Raw genomic sequence first — 23,973 nt, forward strand, 5'->3', positions numbered from 1 at the left:
CATTGCAGCCCCTCTCCGCACAGGGCTGTGTAGTTGCTTTCTCACAGCCCTCCGCTATGTTGCAGACTCCAACTAGAAGGCAGGGGTCCCCCCCCCTTGGCCTACCCGGAGCCCCCTTCTCCATTTCTGCAACCAGCCTCACCCTGGCTGGGACCACCTCCACCCTTCCTGGGATTTGAACCGCTGGACTATTAGGCAAAGTCGCTCTCTCCAGGGTCTCGACGGTCTCCCTCCCCCAGACGCAAAGGGTGTGCACCAAGGGAGTGGTCTAGGTCACCTTCCCAAGACCAGTGCTTATACTGCCGTGGTCGCCCCTACCACGCAGGGCATAGACACCATCGGCAATCTACTAGGGAAAGATCCCTACGAACGATCTCGTACCCCCGAGGGCAATTGTGACCGGGGACAGAGACTTAAGCATCTCAGGGGGGACTGGTTATGGAACCCCGAGATTTTTCCTCGCACACCTCTAGTGAGAGGGTGTACCATCATCAGCAGGAACCGGAAGGGTCCAGAAAGACGTACCCCAGCGGTTCCTCGCTTTCCTCCCCGGATGAGGCTACGGCCCCGGGGGGCGTCCATCCTCCGGACGATCTCAAACAGTTCCAAGAGCTGTTTTACGAGGGTGGCCTTCACGCAAGGCTTCCAGACAGCAAAGGTGCAAGAGCAACACCATAAGCTCCTCAAAAATCTGGGACCTCCGGCCTCCTCCAAAATAGCAATACCGCTGATGACGCAATCTTGGAGCCTGCCACTATGATATGGCAGACTCCTGCGACTATTCCGCCTGTCCACAAAAGAGCGGGAAAAAAAAAAAAAAAAAAAAAAAAATACTTCGTGCCCACGAAGGGCATGGAGTTCCTGTTCAGCCACCCACAACCAAATTCTTTGGTGGCGGAGTCGTCGCAACGTGGGGGAATAAACAAACATGCCAAAAAGCTAGAGCTGTTGGGCAGAAAGGTCTACTCCTCCTCCACGCTACTGTTGCCAATGGCAAATTACGCAGCGCATCTAGCGAACCATAATTTCAACAACCACATTAGGTTGACCTCCCTCATGGACTCGCTTCCAGAGGGCACGAAACCAGTGCTCAAGGCCATCATCCGACCATTTTATAACCAGTGGCAAAGGATCACCACAGACACATGGGTGCTGGAGATCATAGCCACGGGGTACGCCATCCCCTCCCAGTTGCTCCCACCGCCATGACCTCCACCCGGGGCCCCACCTCCAGGAGACCTCCCATGTAGCGAGGCTCAAGCAGGAGGTAGACCATCTCATGCTCGTAGGGGCAGTGGAAAGAGTGCCGGAGCAACTGCAAGGGAGAGGGTTCTACTCGAGGTACTTCCTCACGGGGAGGTCCATCTTAGATTTTCGAGGCCTCACCGGTACCTGCGCAAGCAACGTTTTCGGATGATCACAAACGCCTCCATCCTTACGGCACTAGACGATGGAGATTGGTTCGCAGCCCTCGACTTACAAGGTCCTACCGTTTGGGCTCTCCTCAGCCCCCAGAGTCTTCACCAAGACCTTGGCAGTGGTGTCAGCCTACCTGCACAGACAGGGGGTATTTATATTCCAGTATCTGAATGACTGCCTACTCAAAGGGGCCTCAAAGGAGGAGGTACTACGCATAATATGTGTCACAGCAGGCACGTTCTCTTCGCTCGGCCTGCTTATCAATCTGACAAAATCAAAGACAGACCCCACACAGGACATAGAGTTCGTAGGGGCACGCATAAATTCTATTACAGCGAGGGCGTATCTACCAGAGACTCGCTTTCGGGCCATCGGCTCCCTCGCGCAAGGCTTCACCTTCAGCCCTATGGTGCCGGTTCTGACGTGCTTACAGCCGCTGGGCCACATGGCAGCAGCGACGTTTCGTAGAACAGAACGCCAGGTTACACATGCGCAGCATGCAGCATTGGCTGGCGAGCGTATACAAACCGGCAGCACACACTGTTCACAGGATGGCGTCGCCCACAACGGAGGTGCGCAAATCCCTGCAATGGTGGGTAAACCCCGAGAACCTGCTAACAAGGGTACCCTTCCACCAACCACACGTATTGGTTTTTCTTACTACAGATGCCCCCCTCATAGGGTGGGGAGCACACATGGGCGAAGAGGTGATGCAAGGGCTGTGGTCCTCTATGGAGCAGTCACTGCACACAAATATACTGGAGCTCAAAGCAGTGTTCAACGCCTGCAGACACTTTCGAGACCAACTGAAAGGCAAGGTAGTCGGGATCAGTACAGACGATACCTCCACCATGTTTTATATAAATCGGCAAGGAGGAGCTCGGTCCCGTGCCTTATGTGTAGAAGCAGTCCGGTTGTGGAACTGCTGCATCGCCAACAATGTAACCTTGAAAGCCTCGTACTTACCAGGCGCTCGCAATGTGAAGGCAGACCAGCTGAGCAGGCGTTTCGCACTCACGCACGAGTGGCAGATCCGTCCCGATCTGCTGCAACCGATTTTTCCACGCATGGGGTTTTTCCCCAGATAGACCCTGTTTGCTACTCAGCACAACAAGAAGTGCCCACGATTCTGCTCCAGGGCAGGACTGGGACGGGGGTCCCTGAGGGATGCCTTCGCGATCTCATGGAGGGGCCCCCTGCTTTACGCTTTCCCTCCCACAGTGCTCATCCACAAAGTGTTGCAGAAAGCCAGGAGGGAAGGAACCTGAATGATCCCGATAGTCCCAACGTGGGATCGACAGCAATGGTTCCCCCTATTCCTGCGCATGTCGGACCGGCCACCGATGTCCCCTCCGGTGGCGCGGGATCTGCTCACGCAAGCCCAGGGGTCCATAGTGCATCCGCACCCCCAAAGCCTGCGACTACAAACGTGGTTAATCCATGGCTCAGCTCCCTAGAGAGCACATGTACGGAGGAAGTGCAGCAAGTCCTAGAAAGTAGCAGGAGGACTTCCACCAGGAAGACCTTCAAGCAGAAATGGACTCGCTTTACGGCATGGTGTTCTACCAAACAGCTAGCCCCCTTTCGGTGCCTATGGCTGTGATATTAGAGTATTTACTGGACCTCAAGAGAGGAGGACTCTCGCTATCCTCGTTTCAGGTCCACCTGGCCGCCATTTTGGTGTTCAGACACGAAGAGGAAGGGCACACGGTGTTCGCCCATCCCATGGTTACCAAGTTCTTCAAAGGGCTGGTAAGCCTATACCCCCCTCAGAAACCGCTTCCACCTCTGTGGAACTCGGACCTGGTGCTTAATGCGAAAGGGGACCACCTTTTGAGCCTTTGGCCACGGTTTCCCTCCGCCTCCTTATGATGAAGACGACCTTTCTTCTCGCAATCACGTCAGCTCGCAGGGTGAGCGAGCTTGAGGCAGTTATGGCAACGCCGCCCTGCGCTGTTTTTCCAAGGAGGCGGTAACCATACGGCTACATCCAGCCTTTGTTCCTAAAGTTTCTTTCTGAGTTTCATACTAACGAACCTATTGTTTACCCTTGTTTATCCAAAGCCTCATAACTCTAACAAAGAGGTGCGCCTACACCTCCTGGACGTGAGCAGGCGCTAGCTTTCTATATGGACAGGACCAAGTCCTTCCGGAGAACGGATAGGCTCCTAGTCTCTATCGCTCCCAAATCAAAAGGAGAATGTCTCTCTTCGCAGAGAATCTCTAAGCACATCGTATCTTGCATAAAAATGTGCTACAAACTCAAAAAGACTCCTTTACTGGCCACGCCCAGGGCTCATTCCACTAGGGCGGTGGCAGCATCAACAGCCTTTTTTCAAGGGCGTTGCGCTAAAAGACATTTGCAGAGTGGCGACCTGGTCATCCTGTGACACCTTCGCCAAACATTACGCCCTTCACAGGGTATTCCAAGAGGATACCCGTCTCTTGGCAGCGGTCCTCTCGGGGACAAGCTGCACATAATCCGATTACCCACCTCCTATCTTGGGTTACTGCTGGGTAGTCACCTAATGTGGAGCACCCACGGGGACACTCGAAGAAGAAAGAAAGGTTACTCACCGTAGTAACGGTGGTTCTTCGAGATGTGTCCCCGTGGGTGCTCCACTACCCGCCCATCCTCCCCGCTCCGGATCTCTGTTTAGTGTTTTGCAGGAGCATCCGAGGCGGTTGGTCAAGGAACTGGCGGGGACCGGATCGCGCACATGGCCGGGAGCGCGCGGGGGAGCGGCGCGCACTGGCGCATGCGCGGTCCGGCAGAAACTGCTTGGAAGATCCGATCTGCGGCGCCGGGCGAGCCCGACACCTAATGTGGAGCACCCACGGGGACACATCTCGAAGAACCACCGTTACTACGGTGAGTAACCTTTCTTTCCTGCATTCATCTCTCTTAGCTTATTGCTGAACTGATCTTTTCTACTTAGATGGAGGCAAGGGGTTGAGTGTTGTGGAGGAAGTAAGGATGTAAATTAATTGAAACTGTGGATTACCGTACAACAAATATGAGGGTTGAAAGGTGGGATGTGAAGTGAATTTAGTATATATTTTAAAATGAAATAAGGTAAACTTGCAACTGAGACACATGCCTGTCACTAGGATCACCTTGTCAGACTGTTGCAGCCTTCACCCCACTTCTTACGTGCCTTTTTTTGACCATACACCCTTTGGGACACAATTTTCTCTCATTGGGAAACACCTGGTATCAGTCTAATATCCTCCATTATTTATTCCTGGGGGAAATTCTGTACTAAAAGATTAAAAATCCTTCACATAATATTTAAAATTCTACATGTTTTGTCAGAATAATACAATTATGCCTGTTTCATTTATCCTGGTAATTTATACCGAATTACCTGTCAGCAACTGTCTGTAACCACAGGGACATGGGATTCTGGCAATTTTTTGACAAGTAGATTTCTTAGTAGGCATATTTAATCAACTTTTTGAGTAATGCATTTAAACTACAAAACAGCAACAGTTCTGCTCTACTCTGCTGATTAAGCCTTAATTGGAGTACTGTGTCCAGTTCTGGGCACCATATTTCAAGAAAGTTGTGGAGAAATTGGTGGAGGTCCAGAGAAGAGGAACAAAATGATTTAAAAGTCTAGAGAACATGACCTGTGAGGGAAGACTCAAAGGAATGGGTTTGCTTGGTTTGGAAAAGAGAAGACTGAGAGGGGACAAGATAGCAGTTTTCAAGTACCCAAAAGGGTGTTACAAGGGAGAGGGAGGAAAAATTATTTCTTCTACGAGTGTCCCCGTGGGTGCTCCACAATAGGTGTCAGGCTCGCCTGGCGCCGCAGATCGGAACTCTTCCAGCAGTTTCTCCTGGATCGCGCATGCGCCAGCGCGCACCACTCCCTTGCGCGCCCCCGGCCATGTGCGCAATCCGGTCCCCGCCAGTTCCTTCTCAACCACCATCGGCTGCAGACGGAATCCGCTCAGGCTACGGCCGGAGTCAGATTAGATAGTGTTTCTACGTGTAAATTGTTGTTTCTTTCTGGTTTAAAAAAAAAAAAAGAGAGAGAGCAAGAGAATATCAAAAAAAATATATATGTAAAATACAAAGAGAGAGAGGAGTGGAGAAGACGAGCGGATGTGAAGGCCTGTAGGCCTCCCCTTGCAGGCTGGTGTCCGCGACTCGGGTAAACAGGCACGAATTAAGTGTCAAGTACCCTATTGACAGTAAAAAGACTCACCGCGATGTCCTCTTCAGGCTTTAAAAAGTGTGAGTCTTGCCGCGAAGCTATGCTGGCCTCCGATGGGCATAGTGAATGCATCCGGTGCCTGGGGGAATCACGTTACCCAGAAGTGTTCCCACTGTGCTAAGCTCACAGCCAGGGCCAGGAAAGACAGAGAAATGCGGCTTAAAATGCTCCTGTTTGATAAGGCTCTCCAGCCGGACTTGCCAGAGAGGCCTCAACCAGAAGGGCCCTCTGGGCTCCACAAGAGGAGGGCGGCTTCTCTCACCCCCTCGGTGCAGAAACGGAGGAAGCTCTCCCCAGCCCGATCCCTGCCGGCGGGTTCAGCGAGCGGGACGGGCGGAGCACACAGCCCCCAGCCGCATACTCAGACAAGCGGCAGCGCAGCAGCGCACGTGGCAGAGGCTGAGCCTCCGATTACAAAACAGCCGGCATGTGCGGCACCTAGAGCAGTGGCCAGGCAAGCACCGGAACCGGCGGCATCGCCACAGGCGGCACCCAATCCCGCGGCACCAACGGTGCAGGGCCAACAGGCAAGGAGCCTGCAGGCACCGGAGGATGTTATCCACGCGGCACCGCAGCTGAGTGCGGCGCCGACAGCGGGGTCGAGATCCCCGGCGTCGGAGGGGGCGGCACCAGCCCCACAGGGGAGGGGAAAAGTAAAAGGAAAAACCCGGCACCGCAGCCCTTCTCCGGATAGGGCTGCACTGCTGCTATCAACAAGCCCTCCCCTTATGCTGCACACGCCACCCAGAAGGTTGGGGTCTCCACCGGCCTATCCAGAACCCCCTTCTCCGTTCATCCAGCCAATGTCACCATGGCTTGGGCCACCTTCGCCTTTCCTGGGACTGGATCCCTTGGAGTACTATCACAAACCAGTTTCACCGCTATCTGTGTCGTCGCGGAGATCTCGCTCTCCCAGACATCGGGGGTACACACCCCGTGAGTGGTCCAGGTCTCCATCCCCGGACCTGTGTCCGTGCTGCCATGGTTGTCCTTATCATGCTGAACACAGACACCCTGGGCCTACACCCAGGGGCAGGTGCCCTCCTGCTGTCCAATACCCCCGGGGACACTCCCGGCCGGGGATGGAAACACAGCGATCTCAAGGGGAGTTAATTTTAGAACCCCGAGTCTTCCCTTCACAATCCTCCAGCAAGCGGGTGTATCATCGGCGCAGGAACCTGAGAGTTCGAGGGAGGTTAACCCTAGTGGTTCCTCCTCATCCTCCCCAGATGAGGCCACGGCCCCTGGGGATGTTGCTCCCCCGGATGACCTCAAACAGTTTCAGGAGCTGTTTAAAAGGTGGCTTTCATGCAAGGCATCCAAACGGCAGAAGTGCAGGAGAAACATCACAAACTCCTGAAAAATTTGAGACCCCTGGCTTCATCCAAAATTGCTATTCCGCTGGACGAAGCCATTCTGGAGTAAGCCACTACCATATGGCAGACCCCGGCCTCCGCTCTGCCTATGAACAAGAGAGCGGATAAGAAGTACTTTGTCTCGGCAAAGGGCATGGAGTTCCTCTTCAGTCACCCACAGCCAAACTCACTGGTGGTCGAATCGTCCCAGCAGAGATCAAGGACTTCTCAGTACAAATCGGGGGGTCAGACAAAGATGCCAAGAAGCTAGAGCTGTTTGGCAGGAAGGTATATTCCGCTTCCACCCTGCTATTGAGAATGGCAGATTATGCGGCACACCTAGCGAACCACAATTTTGATAATTACTCCAGGCTTACTTCTCTCATGGACTCACTTCCAGAAGATAAGAAGCCGGTGTTAAAGGCAATTGTGCAAGAGGGCTATGCAGCTTCGAGGACGGGAGTCCAGATTGCCCTGGACATGGCGGATACGGCGGCACGCTCAGTGGCTACAGCAGTGGTCATGCGTAGAGAATCCTGGCTCCAGACATCGGGTATCCCGAGGGACCTACAGGCGAAGATTGTGGATCTTCCCTTTGACACGCAAAAGTTGTTTGCAGACTCAACCGACTTGGTCCTCCACTCCAGTAAGGACTCGAGAGCTACACTTAGAACCCTGGGTATTTATACCCCTCCGTATAGGAAGAAAAAATATTACCCTTAGCAAAGACGCTACCCATACCAACCACAGCGTGCACAGTATCAACGGTGCTACGACCAAGGGCGACATCAACAGCAGCAACAGTACAGAACTCCCAGGCGACTTTCTCAACAAAGCAGTACATCCTCGGGGCAGGCCCAAAGGCAACAAGTTTGACGGGCATGTTGAGGGCTGCACTATCACCACCATCGCGCAATGCCACTCCCATCTCTTGTTCCATCATTGCCTCAGACCGTTTCACTCCCAATGGCAAAAGATCACCGCAGACAAATGGGTGTTGGAGGTCATAGCCATGGGTTACGCGATCCCCTTTCAGTCGCTCCCAGTGCCAAAACCTCCCTCCAGGCCCCACCTCAGGGACGCTACCCATGAGGCGAGGCTCAAGCATGAACTTTATGTTCATAGGGGCAGTGGAAAGAGTGCTGGAACAATTCCAGGGGAAAGGCTTTTATTCATGCTGTTTCCTCACAGAAGAGAAAACAGGAGGCTGGAGGCTCATCTTAGATCTTCGGGGCCTCAACCGATACTTACGCAAACAACGTTTTCGGATGATTACAGTCGCCTCCATACTTACGGCACTGGACGATGGAGATTGGTTTGCGGCCCTCGACTTACAAGATGCTTACTTTCATATAACGATCCATCCGGCACACAGACGCTTCCTCCACTTTATGGTCGGCAAGGAACACTTCCAGTACAGAGTTCTTCCGTTCGGCCTCTCCTCAGCCCCCAGAGTCTTTACCAAAACCCTGGCAGTGGTGTCAGCCTACCTGCACAGACAGGGGGTATTTATATTCCCATACCTGGACGACTGCCTACTGAAAGGGGCCTCGAAGGCAGAGGTTCTACGCATGATACGCGTCACAGCGGACACGTTTTCTTCGCTGGGTCTAGTCATCAATTTTGCGAAGTCAAAGGCCGACCCCACACAAGACATAGAGTTCATAGGGGCACGTATAAACTCTATTACAGCAAGGGTGTACCTTCCCGACGCCCGCTTTCGCGCCATCAGTTTGCTTGTGCAAGTCATTACATACAGCTCCATGGTGCCGGTCTTAATGTGCTTGCAGCTGCTGGCCACATGGCGGCAGCGACGTTTGTGGTGCAGAATGCCAGATTGCACATGCGCAGCCTGCAACATTGGCTGGCGAGCGTCTACAAACCGACATCCCACACTGTCCGCAGGGTGGTGTTGCCCATGACAGAGGTGCGCAAATCCCTGCAGTGGTGGGTAAACCCCAAAAACCTGCTAGCAGGGGTACCCTTTCACCAACCACAAATCTCTGTTACTTACTACCGACGCCTCCCACATAGGATGGGGAGCACATATCGGCGACAAGGTGACGCAAGGGCTATGGTCCCCTGCGGAACAGTCACTGCACATAAACATACTGGAGCTCAGAGCAGTGTTCAACACCTGCAAACATTTTCGAGACCACATATACGGCAAAGTAGTCGGGATCAATACAGACAATACCTCCACTATGTTTTATATAAATCGACAAGGAGGAGCCCGATCCCATGCCCTATGTGCGGAAGCAGTCTGACTGTGGAACTGGTGCATTGCCAACAACATAACGTTGAAAGCCTCGTACTTGCCAGGCGCTCACAATGTGAAAGCGGATCAGCTGAGCAGGCGCTTTGCACTCACGCACGAGTGGCAGATCCGCTCCGATCTGCTACGACCGATCTTTCATACATGGGGGTTTCCCCAGATCCACCTGTTTGCCACCCAGCACAACAAGAAGTGTCCCCAGTACTGCTCCAGGGCAGGATTGGGGTGGGGCTCCCTAGGGGACGCATTCATGATTTCATGGAAGGGCCCCCTACTTTATGCGTTTCCCCCCACAGTGCTTATCCACAAGGTCTTGCGGTAAGCCAGAAGGGAGAGGACCCACATGATTCTAGTAGTCCCAACGTGGGACCGGCAGCAATGGTTTCCCTTGCTTCTGCGCATGTCAGATCGCCCACCGCTCCCTCTTCTGGTGGCGCCAGACCTACTCACACAGGCCCGGGGGTCCATATTGCACCTGCACCCTCAGGGTCTGCGCCTACAAGCATGGCTAATCCATGGCTCAGCTCCTTAGAAAGCACATGTACGGAGGGAGTAAAACAAGTCCTGGAAAGTAGCCGAAGGACCTCCACCAGGAAGACTTACGAGCAGAAATGGACTCGATTAACAGCCTGGTGTTCCGCCAAGCAGTTAGCTTCACTTGGTGTTCCTATACCTATAATACTAGAATACTTATTGGACCTCAAGAGGGGCGGGCTTTCCCTATCCTCGATAAAAGTCCACCTCACAGCTATATCTGCTTTCCGGCATACAGAGGAGGGGCCCACGGTATTTGACCATCCTATCGTTACCAGGTTCCTGAAGGGGTTGGTAAACCTGTACCCCCCTCGGAAACCGCTTCCACCATCGTGGAACTTGGACTTGGTGCTCAGCACGCTAACAGGTCCACCCTTTGAACCATTAGCCACAGTTCCCCTGCATCTCCTTACGATAAAAACAACCTTCCTCCTTGGAATTACGTCAGCTCGCAGGGCGAGTGAGCTCGCAGCAGTTATGGCAACACCGCCCTGCACAGTATTCTCAAAGGAGGCGGTAACCTTATGGTTGCACCCAGCTTTTGTTCCGAAAGTTTCTTCAGAGTTCCACCTTAATGAACCAATAGTTTTACCCTCGTTTTACCCGAAGCCTCACAGCTCCAGCAAGGAGGCACGCCTACATCTCCTGGACGTGAGGAGGGCGTTGGCCTTCTACATAGACAGAGCTAAGTCCTTCCGGAAAATGAACAGGCTTCTAGTATCTCTCGCTCCCAGGTCAAAAGGAGGAGGTCTCTCTTCACAGAGAATCTCAAAGCACATTGTGGCCTGCATAAAAATGTGCTACGAACTTCGAAAGACTCCTTTGCTGGCCCCGCCCAGGTCTCACTCTGCCAGGGCGGTGGTGGCGTCAACAGCCTTTTTCAAGGGCATCGCGTTAATAGACATCTGTAGAGCGGCAACTTGGTCATCCTACGACACCTTCGCCAAGCATTATGCACTACATCGGGTATACCAAGAGGACACCCGTCTGTCGGCAGCAGTCCTTTCGGGGGCAAGCTGCACATAAACCGATTACCCACCTCCTTACTTGGGTTACTGCTGGGTAGTCACCTATTGTGGAGCACCCACGGGGACACTTGTAGAAGAAAGAGAAGTTACTCACCGTAGTAACGGTGGTTCTTCGAGATGTGTCCCCGTGGGTGCTCCACCACCCGCCCATCCTCCCCGCTTCGGATCTCTGTTTAGTGTTCTTCAGGAGCATCCGAGGCGGTTGGTCAAGGAACTGGCGGGGACCGGATCGCGCACGTGGCCGGGGGCGCACAAGGGAACGGCACACGCCGGCGCATGCGCGATCCAGGAGAAACTGCTGGAAGAGTTCCGATCTGCGGCGCCAGGCGAGCTTGACACCTATTGTGGAGCACCCACGGGGACACATCTCAAAGAACCACCGTTACTACGGTGAGTAACTTCTCTTTTCCTTGACCTCTGACGATAGCAGAAGCAATGGGCTTAAACTGTAGCAAGGGAGGTTTAGATTGGAAATTGGGAAAAACTTTCTTACTGTCAGGGTACTTAAGCACTGGAATAAATTGACTAGGGAGGTTGTGGAATCTCCCATCACTGGAGATATTTAAGAGCAGGTTGCATAAACATCTGTCGGGGATGATCTGAATGGTGACTGGTCCTGCTGTGAGTGCAGGGGACTAGACTTCATGACCTCTTGAAGTCCCTGGCAGTTCTAGTATACTCTGGTTCCTGCACCCCTCCGAAGCAGTGCAAAAGCTTGGGGGAGACAAGGGTAACAGGAGGAGCTGAGGGAGAGAGAAGGAGCCTGGCTGTGAAGCTGGAGGGTTGTTGTATGTGGATGGGAGAAATCTGGAACAGGGTTGGATTGTGATGTGTGTGTTTTGTGGGAGAGGGGAATGGGGGAAGAGGGATTATTAGTGAGCTGGGGAGTGAGTGAGTCCCTCATGCAGACACTGGCTAGCCCTTAGCCTCTTCCACTCAGGCACATCTGTTCACTTTTCCGTATGTCCTTGCAGCCCCTCTCCCATGCAGCTCCTGGATCAGTGTTGTCATGCCACTAGCTCCTGAACCCATGCTCTAATCTGTCCCTCCCTCTAGTCCTTCTGAACCCTAGTCTGTGACCTCCCTCCCCACCACAACAGTCCCTGTGTCCCACTCTGTCTGGCTCTCATGTCCTCCCCTTACTCCACTGTGAGGAATGCAATCTCTCGCCCGTCTTCTCTGTGTGCTCGTTTGGTGCTCCTGCTGAGCATAAGATGAAGCTGCAGCAACTCTCCAACAGAATTCTTGGTCTGAAGAAGTGGGTCTGTCCCACGAAAGCTCACCTAAGAAATTATTTTGCTAGTCTTTAAAGTGCTACTTTATTGCTTTATTGTTTCTCCAGCAGAATGTATATTCTGCAGAGAAGAACAAAAAAGTCAGTGACACAGAATTCCCCCCAGGAATAATTATTGGCCAAACTCTATTAAGTACAGCTTTCTCTCATTTACTGTTCATAGTGAATTAGGGTGTACTGCAACAGTTGTATATTGTAAACTGCCAGCATTTGATTGTGTAAAAATTGTGATGTCATGGTATCCTTTTGTATTGGGGTTTTATGTTTTTAAAAGTATACCTGCAAGACTGATGGTAAGCAAAAAATCAGTGTAATTTTAAAAAGGGGAGCTTAAAAACAACTATTTGGTGTTGGTAAATAAGAATGCTGCTTTTTCTCTGTTCTTTCTGCCAACAGTTACAGGACAATAAAGCCTTTTTAGCAATGCTTAATCACGTCTTGAATGTGGATGGATTTTACTTTTCTACAACATATGACATAACACACACTTTACAGCGGCTAGCCAACACCAGTCCAGAATTCCAAGAAATGAGCTTACTGGAAAGGGTAAGGATGCCATTGATTTCTGCCTCATATCTAGCTCTTTGTCAACTAGTTTTTATGTATGGCAGTGGGTTTATTTTATATATCAGATATCTGAAGGGATTATTTCACTAATCTATTTTGATTCAGTCCAACCAGAAATAAGAACTCATCAGGGGTCTGGAGTCAGCTTCATCCTCTTAAATGTTTCTGTGACATAGATTAGCTTTAATGCTTGCTATTTTGATTTCATAAAGTAGATACCCCCTTAAAAATTAATATGGGAGATTTGCGGTCCTAAAACAGAGCCCTAGAATCCCTGGCTCTGTAGCATTCAATTTGTGTATATGACATTTCAATAGTCTGTGGCCAAACCTATCACAAGACAGCATTTTTAAAAAAAAACAAAAACAAAAGAAACAAGTTTTGAAGCTAACTAGCGTAATATCTAGTCTTTTGTTTGCTTCTGCTGTCTGCCTAGGTCTTTGTGTCTTTCTGCTTGTAAGCTGCTTGCCACAACCATTAATGTTTCACGCTTGGGTTATCTTACATTACAAACGTCTTTTGGGGGGCTGCTCTTCTGTTCTTCGTTATTTTATAAAGGAAAATCAAATCTCTTGGGCAGCAGTGGGTCTGGAGTTGTGAGCTAGTGAGTGGGGTTGTGTTTACCAAAAATGAGTAAAAATGCTGCCTGTGTATGCTACAAATACACAGTGACTACAACTTCTTTTTCTTTTATGCCTGCCACTGCTGATTTTCTTTTCTATTTCAAAATAATTTAGCTACCAGAATATAGCTCCCAAGTATCTTCATAATAAAGTCTAAATATTGCACAGTCTATAGTTCTCTCCCCAGCTTAATTTTTTTTTAAAGTTACAAATATTGTTTAAAAAAAAAAAGTACTCCTCTTAAGACAGTTCAGTGTGGAATAGTACTGTTTTTATAGGGCCTCCTCCAAAGTCCATTGAAATCAGTGGAGTCTTTCCAGTGACTTCACTGAGCTTTGTATCATGTCCTTTACAATACAACTTGTCAGCATTAGAAGCCTGAGACCTACACACCTGAGCAGGTCAATATTTATGACTTGGCATGTGTCTTGTATCTTTCTAGCACATACATTGACACTTCCAGCTGTTCTTTGTTCTTATGTAAATCTCCATTTGTTTTTAAGCTAAGAGTTTATGGTACAATCAGTGAAATTAGCGCTTCTAATGCATAAACTGTAAAAAAAAAAAAAAAAAAAAAAAATGCGGGGGGGCTGTGGTTTGTATGTTTAATATATATGTGCATAGTGTAGCTGCAGAGCCAACAGACTGAGGATAGTCACTACCTGTGAAAACTGGACCAGAAACATCTTGTTTCTGATGTCCAGTAGGGCCTCCAGTTACGCCTCTGTGCTGCAATCCATCCAACCAAAAGTACGCAAACAGCATTTTGTGAAAGTGAGGTATGCCACCATTACCATACATCTGCTCAGCCAAACTTGCCCTACTGCAAGATAATGCTCGGCTCCTGCCTCACCACAGAATTCAAACAAGCTTTTAATAAACAAATCCCCAAACACCCTATTTGCATATTTGCTTTTTTTTTTTCCCCATTACAGGCAGATCCACGGTTTGTGTGGAATGGCCATCTTCTTAGAGAATTTGCTGCTCAGCCAGAGGTAATGAATGCTTTGAAGTTTCCTTTTTAAGACTTTTTTTTTTCTCTCAAGTGTCCCACAGATACAATATTCTGAAGAAAGTTTGTTTGTTTTTTTTTAAGTCTTGTAGGTTTTTATTTCAGATACCTACAACAATGGTACATAAAATATTGAGTGCTTGTCTTTTGGTTATAGCAAAATGACTTGTGTGTGGAAGCTATTGACAATATATTTAATTAAATTAAACTAATCGTTTCAGTTTCACCCAAAAGTCCTCTGACACTGGCTGGAGGATGGGCAGGAAGCAGCTGGGTGTGGGAGTTAGTCTCAGGTGGCTTGGGGTTCAGAGAGGGAGTCCTAGCCCTAGCTCTGGACTCCTTTCCCCAGGATGGATTGTTCTGACTGCCTCTGGTTCCTGGGCTGATAAGTCTGTTCTCCTTCTGTTCTACCTATTGGCTGCAATTCTGTGGATGGGGTGCAGGTCCACACCTCAATGAGAACACCCTTTTGAGACCAGCTTTATTCCCACTCCATTGATGCAACCTTATAGTGGAAAGAAAAAGGAAGACTTTATTGTCGCAGCTGTTGGAGCAAATGTGGTAGCAGCAATCTTAGAAGGTTACGAAATCTTTAGATCTGGATCATGATGTGGCGAGAAGGGCTTCCTTGGTGTCTAAGACTGAAAGAATTCCGCAGTGCTTTTGTTCAATATCTTCCTGGTGACTTAAGCTCGGTTTACACTACAGAGTTCTGTTGACAGAAGAGCCCTTCTGTCAACAAAACTAGGGAGCGTCCACACTACAAAGGCGTTCTGTTGCGACTCTCTCGACAGAACGCAGCAGTTTTCTCGGCAGAGTTCTGTCTTGACCATATGAGGTGTAGTGCCTCTGTCGACGAAAAAATAGTATAGATGATCGGGGGGCCTCTGACAGAGAGGCTTCTGGTTCACCAGGCTGCCCTGTTGGCTGTTCTGTTGACAGAGGGCTGGGCAATCTGGCCACTCTCTGCTGACAAACAGCATTAATGGGGGAGCCTGTATTAGGCATCGATATGTTCTGTAGACAGAGGTTGTGTCGGGAAGTATCTGACAACTGTAACTTCTGTCAACGGAACTCTGTAGTGTGGACACAGCTTTAATATCTAACCAGCCATCCTTTTTCTCGTCTTTTATGCCATATAGGGAAACATGGCCTTAAATTTGCAACACTGCCCCCTTTAAGTGGTTTTAATTTAAATGCTAATTAGTATAAAAAGCAGTGTACTGGCATATTTACTCGTGTGGAGAAAATTATATCCCGGCAACATTATACACTTGGATTTTTAAGCCTAGTCTTATATTATTTATTATGTGAATATTTAAGGGTGTACCGTGTTTTTTTAGCTAAGACTTGTATTGCTAGCTCCGGACTCAGCTAAACATTTGTTCATGTTACACGTTGACGGTAATCATGTAGGATTTGGAAAACACATGTAGATATTTAATTTACATTTAGCTTTCTTGCAGCAAAAAATATTGAGGAAGTAATTGTTTAGAACTGGGAATAAAAATACCCATTTATATTCCAAGGCAGCTTGTTACCAAAGTCATCACTGACTTTATTAGATAAGCTTGGTTACAGAATTTCTTCTGGAGAATAAGAAACATCGCACATTTTATGTCGCTTTATTGGTGAGCAAAAACGTCTTTATGCAAAGAAATCATTTATCTGGAAGATATGGAACTTTTTCTTATTCTTTGGCAGTAAGTGTCCATCTTCCCAACACGGAATTGTTTTTATAATGCTTGCCTTTTACTAATTTCATGTGTTTGTTGTCAGTTATTTTTTTGGGTTAATACTTGGAAATATCTATTTTATTAGACAACTTACATACAATTTATCTCAGAAATGTGTTGTTCAGTTTCTTTTGTATTTTCAGATCCATAGGTTTGCTCTTCCAGTGATGCATGGATGTATCCTTTTCATGCTTTGTAATCTAAATTTGTAGTAATGTTGTTTTTTGTTGTGTTTTTTTTTGTTGTTTTTCCCCCTTTTGAGATTTCATCTGTTTATCTTGAAGAATATTTGACTTTCTGAGGCAGAAATTATTGCTGGTGGGGGGATGCATGTTTGGAACTCTAGCACATAAATATTCAAAAATTGAGATATTTGGTTATTCTCATCCTAATTGTAAATATATATAGCACATAACAATTGAAGACAATTTTATATTTTGGACTGCACCGTGGCAGTGGCTCCAGTCCCTGCCTCCTGGTTCTGCCTCCTCCCATCCTGCATGGGGGAATGAAGGGGCGGTGCTGAGCTTCTGCCACATGCCACTGTAAATTGGCTCTCGTGCTGAGAGTGGTACGCTTGCTGGGTGTTGCTGACCCCTGCAGTAGAGAGTAGTGTGAAATTGCAATTGAGGAGTGCTGCTTTCTGAGATGAGCTTGATACTGTATTACCTAATGTCAACTGGAAATACTTTATAACCTTCACAGAACAGGATTCCCAAGTTAAATTGCTGGCCCTTAGCAACTATCCCCTAACACGAAGGTTTAGAACCGTATCACAGCAATCTTTTCCCAACTGAGTCCCTCAAACATGAGATTTGAGTACACATGAATCTTATTCTGTGTACCTGTTCCGCAAACACAAAGCCAACAGCCTTGAGTGTACACGAGTCACCACAAGCCATCACAGCCCGAACATTCAAACTTTGCACATTTGTGTGGTTAGCTGTTTCCATATTTTCCTGAAGACTCTTATGAGAATGGTTGATCTGCCTGGATATGAGAAGCCACTTCCTTCTTCTGTTTTCACTTCGCTGCTGTGGCATTCAGTTGTAGAAACTTGCGCTTCGTCTTTATGCTTTGCGCATTACAGTATTTGTGCATAATTTTACATTTAGTTTTGCGTGCAAATGTGTGATATTGAATTGAATACAGTAATTAATTGAATAACTAATTTAAAAATGCCTCCAAAGCATGAAAGTGAACAATGAAAGTGCTTCCAGTGTTGCCAAGAGGGCAAGAAGTGTGGTGTCTTTAGAAGATGAATTAAAATTTCTTGTAAAGTATGCCCAAGGTGAAAGTAATTGTGCTGTTGAGCATTTGATTGGTGTTAACAAATCTGCAATTCATACAATAAAGAAAAATGAGGATGCTATTAAGGCCAGCCTTGCGAGTGGCACACCAACATCTTTAAAAGTGTCGTGAATGCCAGGTGGTCCACTCATTTAAAAAAAAAATGGAAAAGGCATTGGACATTTTGGATGGAGGAGCAGAAGCAGAAGAAGAATGCCTCCTTGTACACTTGGCATTCATAATAAAGCCAAATTAATTTACAAGCAGGAGAGGAGAGCTACAGAAAAGTTTCAGGCCAGTGAAGGCTGGTTTCATACATTTAAAAAGCACTATAACCTGAACAATGTGAAGTTGGTGGAGGAGGCGATATCAGGCAATCGTGAAACAGCAGCTCAGTTTCCCAGCTGCATCAAGAAACTGATTGAGAAGGGCTGTTTGCTGGAACAAGTTGTCAATGTAGATGAGACTGGAGTGTTTTGGGAGGGTATGCCCAAATGCATGTTTCTTTCAATGGAAGAGAGATCAGCTCCAGGTTTTAAGGCAACAAAAGATCATTAACTCTCTATTTTTGCTCAAATGCTTCAGATAAAAAACATGCTGTTTTCCAGAGCCCTTGTCCCATATGCTCTTTTGGGCAAAAATAAAAACTGTAGTCTTGTTTTCTGGTGAGCTAATAGAAAAGCATGGGTCATGGCTGCGCTGTTTTTGGACTGGCTTCACAATTGTTTTGTTGATGAAGTTGAATGTTACCTAACCCCAAAAATGTTGCATTTAAACTGGTGTTGATTCTGGATAATGCACCCAGTCATCCAGACTCAATACTGTTGGCTCACCGTAATAGTGAGGTCATCTTCCTCCCTCTCTTCCCCCCACACACCAACTCACTCCTTCAACCCATGGATCAGGATGTAATAAAAACATTCAAGACTTATTACAGCAGAGGCACATTTGACCACATTGAAGAGATCATAGGAAAAAAATCCACAGCTTGTGGTGAAAGATGCATGGAAAGGGTACGCCATCACAGCTGGAATAACCATAATAAAAATCCCTGGATGATACAAAACAGTCCATCCTTAATGCTGTGCATCAGAAACGTTGGAAGGAGGCAGTGAACAATTTCACCAGCGTTCCTGCAGTTGAGGACAAAACTTAAAAAAAAATTGTAGTGATTGCAAAACTTTTGGGCAGTGAAGGGTTTGATGGCAGGAGTCTCTTGAAGTTGCTAACACGCGTGGCTCTTTTCTTTCAGGAATTAACAAAGGCTATGTCTATACTGTGAAATAAAGTCAAATTTATTGTAGTTGACTTTTTACTGCTAGATTTTATATAGTCGAAGACATGTCCACACATGTCCAGAAAGTCAACACATTGTGTCTCCATTGCCTTAATTAGGTTTGACTGCATCAGCAGTGCATTGTGGATACCTGTCCCACAGTGTCTGCAGTCCCATTGCATTCTGGGTTTTTGTCCCAGTTTGTTACAGGAAAAAATGTGCCGCAAATGCTTTTGGTTGTCTGATGTCATCATCCCAGAGTGCACTGCTCCCACTCCCCTGCCATTGGAAAACAAAGGGCCGAAGGAATTTCATGCCATTTTTGTGCTATTCTCCCAAAGCCTGCTGTGGTTCACACTGCTGCATGGTGCTAGCGTGGATCCCCAACAGCTTAGAGCTGTTGCACAGTGTGTTCTGGTCAGTTCCCGAAGTGTCATGCAGTATTTTATTACACAAAGCCAGTGGGAGGCTGAGGTGGATACAGATGAGTCTGATGATATTGAAGAACTGGAGACCAGGAATGCAGAGCTGCTGGATACATTGGTTGCAGTGGTGTGCTGTTCTGGAGATGTGAAATCAGCACACACTGGTGGGACTGCGTCACTGGTAATCAGAGAGGAAGGCTTTGGAAAATAGCTTTATGAATGAGCAGACACCCCTACCCCCCACAATGATGTCTGCTTGATCTCCTTAACCTTTTCTCCTCAACTCACGCTGCCTGTTGAAGACTGTCAGGATCAAAATTTAGATATAGTTTTTAAATGTGACACAACATGCTGACCCCTACAATGGAAGATTCTCTGTTTGACAATCCCTGCAACTGTTTTGTTTTCCAAGGCCACTTTGGGCTTCTTAAGGATGACAGTGAATTAGCCCCTGCAGAACAGGAGCTGTTAGTTATCCAGGCCATTTCATTCTGGACATGGTAAGAGCCTGGCAGCTTAAGGATGGCGGGGAAGTTTGAAACAAAGCCCTGTAAAATGTGAAGCATGGGGGAAAAAATTTCTCAGCAGCTCATGGTGGGCTGACGTGGGATTATCCCTCTAAACTGTCAAGTGGTGGGGGGGAAGCTTTCTCGGTGGCTCATCATAATTCCTGTGCAGGGAAAAAGTCACGTAAAGCAGGGAAAGACTGCGATGGAAATGCCAGGGTCTGGGAGCGGGGTCCACACCACCCAGCAGCCAAGTGGTGGGAGGAAGGGGTAGAGCCTGCAGGCCACATGGTAGGCTGGGTGCAGGAGACAGCCCTGTTAAAACGTAAAGCACAGAAAAAGCTTTCTTGGCAGCCGCTCATGAATCCTTCTCAGTCATGTGGTTGGGTGGAGGAAGCCATGTAGCCCTCCAGGAGTGTCATGGGAGGGGAGAGGGCCAGGAGAGCCTGCCAGCTGCATGGAGCAGGGAGACAGAGAACCTACCAGCTACATGGTGCAGCAGAGCAGTCCTGGGAAATCTAAATGGCCAGGGAGCAATGCGATAAGGTTAAGGGGACAAACTTATGAAATGAATTTTAAACTTCCCTTGCTGCTTCAAGGTTGCCAAGAGATATCGGCCTCAAAAGCTTATGCTCCAAAATATCTGTTCGTCTATAACATGCCACAGGACTCCTTCTTTGTTTTAGTGAAAAAGAAAATATGCTTATGCTGTGTGAGCACAAGGCTGGAAAATTTGCTGGAAGGCTGTGTGGCGTCGTGATGCCAGATTACTTACTGGTTGCCTGGCATGGCAAGGTGTGCTATTGTGGAAGCCAGAATAAATTGGGCCTCCTCAAAACCCTTGTGTGAAAAATAAGACTACCTGGCTGAGACCTTTTATGGAGGTCTCGAAAAAGGATAAGCACTCCATCCCTAAAAATGTTAAAAAGCTTTCCTAAGAGGCATAGACCCACTGCACCTAACCCATTTGTAGCAGTTTAAAAAACATGCTCAGCAGAAGTAAACCTACACCCCAACCCAGCTGCAACCTGCCTGTAGCACTTCAAAAAATACACTTCTCAAAAGAGTCCTTTCCAGCATTGTTGGACCTCAGAGCATCAGGTGCCAATGAGGGGACTGGCTGCAGGGTGACGAAGAGCTCCAGGTTATCTGGATCAGCTTCATCTGCTGACTGGTGGTCTCTTCATCAGCCTCCACCTCTTCCTCACCCTGTTGGCTCTGAGTGGAGACTTGCAGATGATTTCCTGGGTAGCACGGACTCCTCTTGGGGAGCATGGTCGGGTCCCTCCCAAAAATGGTATGGAGCCACTTACAATAGCAGCATGTTTTGGGAGATGTCTCCAGATGCTCCTTGACTTTTGACCTGGCACGGGGTTCCTGGCCCATACTTTTTTCCATCATACCCTAGGAAATTTTCCCATAAATGTCCACATTTCTTTTGCTGATTTGCAGTCTGCTCAGCACAAATTCATCACCCCCCTCCCCAAAATGAGATCCAAGATCTCATGATGTCTACGTGCTGGGGCCCTTTTGCGACCCTGAGAACTCGGATCAGAACTAGAGCCCTGAGAACTCATGATGGCTCCTGAGGTGTGCTATCTGCATTGGTCAAAAAGAACATTAATTCAGATTCCCCGGATTCCTGTTATCTACGTGCTGCACGCATAGAGAGCAGCAGAAGTGAAACTGGCCAGAACGTACACCTATGGGGCATTGTGGGTTACCTCTGGAGGCCCATAAAACTGTTTTAAAGTAATGCTGTTTCTACACTAGCATTAATCTGACCTTTTAAATTTGAACTTGGTGTTACACCACATTGGAGGGGTGGGGCAAGAAAGTCAACTTTAGTGCCCCTTAAAATCAACTTAATAGTGTTGGCAGTGAAGACAGACACATTATAAAATCAAGCTAAATGCCTTAAAATCAACTTTATGCACTCGTATTGATAAGGGCTGGTGTTACCCTACCATTTTCCCATCGGAGGTGCTATGGTAATGAGGCGTTGACATGCATATTCAGCACCTCATAAGCATAATCAAAACAAAAAAAGCAGTCCAGTAGCACTTTAAAGACTAATAAAATAATTTATTAGGTGGTGAGCTTTCGTGGGACAGACCCACTTCTTCAGACCATAGCCATACCAGAACAGACTCAATATTTAAGGCACAGCGAACCAAAAATAGTTATCAGGGTTGACAAATCAGAAAAATTGTAATCAAGATGGGCAAATCAGAAGAACAGAGGGCTGGCAGAAGTGGGGGAAGTCAAGAGTCAGATAAAACAAAGTATGTAAAAGAGTCCTTATAATGGGCCAGGTAATTGCCGTCCTGGTTCAAACCACGTGTTAATGTGTCAAATTTGACTATAAAAAGAAAGCTCAGCACTCTCTCTCTGTGGGCGATCATTAAAGTTCCTTTTCAGTAAAACAGAGACTTTCAGGTCATTAACAAAATGGCCCACTCTATTAAAGTGCTGGCTGACAGGTTTGTGAGTTAGGAGCTTTCTGATGTCTGTTTTGTGTCCATTCATTCTTTGTTGAAGAGTGTTTACTGTTTGCCCTATATACAAAGTATGCAAGCATTGTTGGCACATGATGGCATATATGGTGGTAGTTGAGGAACATGAGAATGTTCCCCTTGATTCTGTGAATAACCTGGTTAGGTCTAGTTATGGTATCTCTAGAATAGATATGTGGACAAAGTTGGCAATGAGGCTTGTTGCAAGGAAAAGTTCCAGGATTGGTGGTATTGTAGTATAGCCTGTGGTTGCTGGTCAGAATCCTAACTCAGAAACCTGTCAGTCAGCACTTTAATGGAGTGGGCCATTCTGTTAATGACCTGAAAGTCTGTGCTTTACTGAAAAGGAAACAAGGAACTTTAAGGATTTGCCTACAGAGAGTGCAGAACTCTCTTTTTATAGTCCAATTTGACACATTAACGTGATTTGAACTGGGATGGCAATTACCGGGCCCATTATAAGGACTCTTTTACATACTTTGTTTTATCTGACTCTTGACTTCCCCCACTCCTACTGCCCCTCTTCTCTTCTGATTTGCCCACCTTGATTACAATTTTACTTCTTTGTCAAGCTTTATAACTATTTGTGGTACTCTGTGCCTTAAATATTGAGTCTGTTCTGGTATGACTGTGGTCTGAAGAAGTGGGTCTGTCCCACGAAAGTTCATCACCTAATAAATTATTTTGTTATTCTTTAAAGTGCTACTGGACTGCTTTTTTTGTTTTGATAGAATATAGACTAACACGGCTATCTCTCTGTTACTGCTCATAAGCATAATGGCAGCCACGTGAGCAGACTTCAAATTGCATGTGGACAGGGAAGATGGGGGCAGCTTTGAAATAAGTACCCCACTTTGACATTCCCTTACTCCCACAGAACTAAATTGGAGTAAGGGAATGTCAAAGTGGGGCACTTATTTCGAAGCTGCCCCCATCTTAACTGTAAATCTGCAATTGGAAGTCAGTTCACATGGTTGCTATTATGCTAATGAGGTGCTGAATATGCACATTAGGGCCTCATTAGCCTGCTTTGAATTGCCTCATTACCTCCGATGGGAGAATCGTAGTGTAGTGGCAGCCTAAGGGTGCATCTACACTATGAGACAAATTCAAATTTAATTCAGTTAGCTCTAATTTACCACAAGACTGTCTTCACTGTAAAGACCATTAGCCCGATTTTTTTTGGTGTAGTAATCCCTGAGATTAAAAAACAGCAGTTACCTGATGGGGAAAGCCTCAAGCTTGAATTCAGAAGTTCAGTTAAAGGCCAGTGTGGAAGTGCCATGTCTTAAAAGCGAATTTATTAGCCTCCAGAGGTGTCCCATATGTAACCCGTAGTGCCCCACTCAGTGCTCCACTCTGGCTGCTGCTCTCCACTAGCAGGAAGAGCCTGAATTTCCAAGCAGGAGCAGCGAGCCTTTAGCTGTGAGCTTGTTAGTTTATGACAGCCTGAGAAATGGCTTCTTTCTTTCTATGCATCTACCTATGGAAGTAGCCCCCGCAGGGAGTTCACGGCTCTCTCTGTACACTTGCTATTTTTTTTTCTTTTTATTGTGCTGGCTGCTGCCAGCCCTTGCTCCGCCGTATCATGCGTCAACAAAGCTTTGCTGGGGGTCATGCTTGCATAACATGCTGAGAAGTTTCTTCTCAGTGGTTTACATTTGTGGGTGAACCCTCTTCCCTCCCCACAGGTGCCACACAGTCTGGGTCTTTCCTGCACTCAGCCACGTTATGTGAGTAGCCCCTAAGCCAACCCAATAAAATGATGTGCCTGCCATTAGCTGATGACAATGCTGTCAGTCACATGGGAAAGAAAGTCTGGGCTTTGCTGCCATCGTGGGGAAGGAACAGCTCAACTGGTCATCCACTGTCCCCATCCTCCTTGGCCCATACC

General features: G+C 47.6%; 1 protein-coding gene across 1 annotated transcript in view; it reads left to right on the top strand.

Moving 5' to 3' along the window:
• SACM1L (SAC1 like phosphatidylinositide phosphatase) overlaps positions 1-23,973 on the top strand; it is a 76,666-nt gene that overhangs the window by 33,522 nt on the left and 19,171 nt on the right. Inside the window, exons 5-7 of the mRNA XM_074988252.1 lie at positions 12,525-12,674; positions 14,254-14,313; positions 16,210-16,243. Coding sequence (XP_074844353.1) covers positions 12,525-12,674; positions 14,254-14,313; positions 16,210-16,243 — 244 coding nt within the window. The remainder of the gene's footprint in view (positions 1-12,524; positions 12,675-14,253; positions 14,314-16,209; positions 16,244-23,973) is intronic.

The sequence above is a fragment of the Carettochelys insculpta genome, chromosome 2 (assembly GCF_033958435.1).
Source record: "Carettochelys insculpta isolate YL-2023 chromosome 2, ASM3395843v1, whole genome shotgun sequence".
NCBI classification, from domain to species: Eukaryota; Metazoa; Chordata; order Testudines; family Carettochelyidae; genus Carettochelys; species Carettochelys insculpta.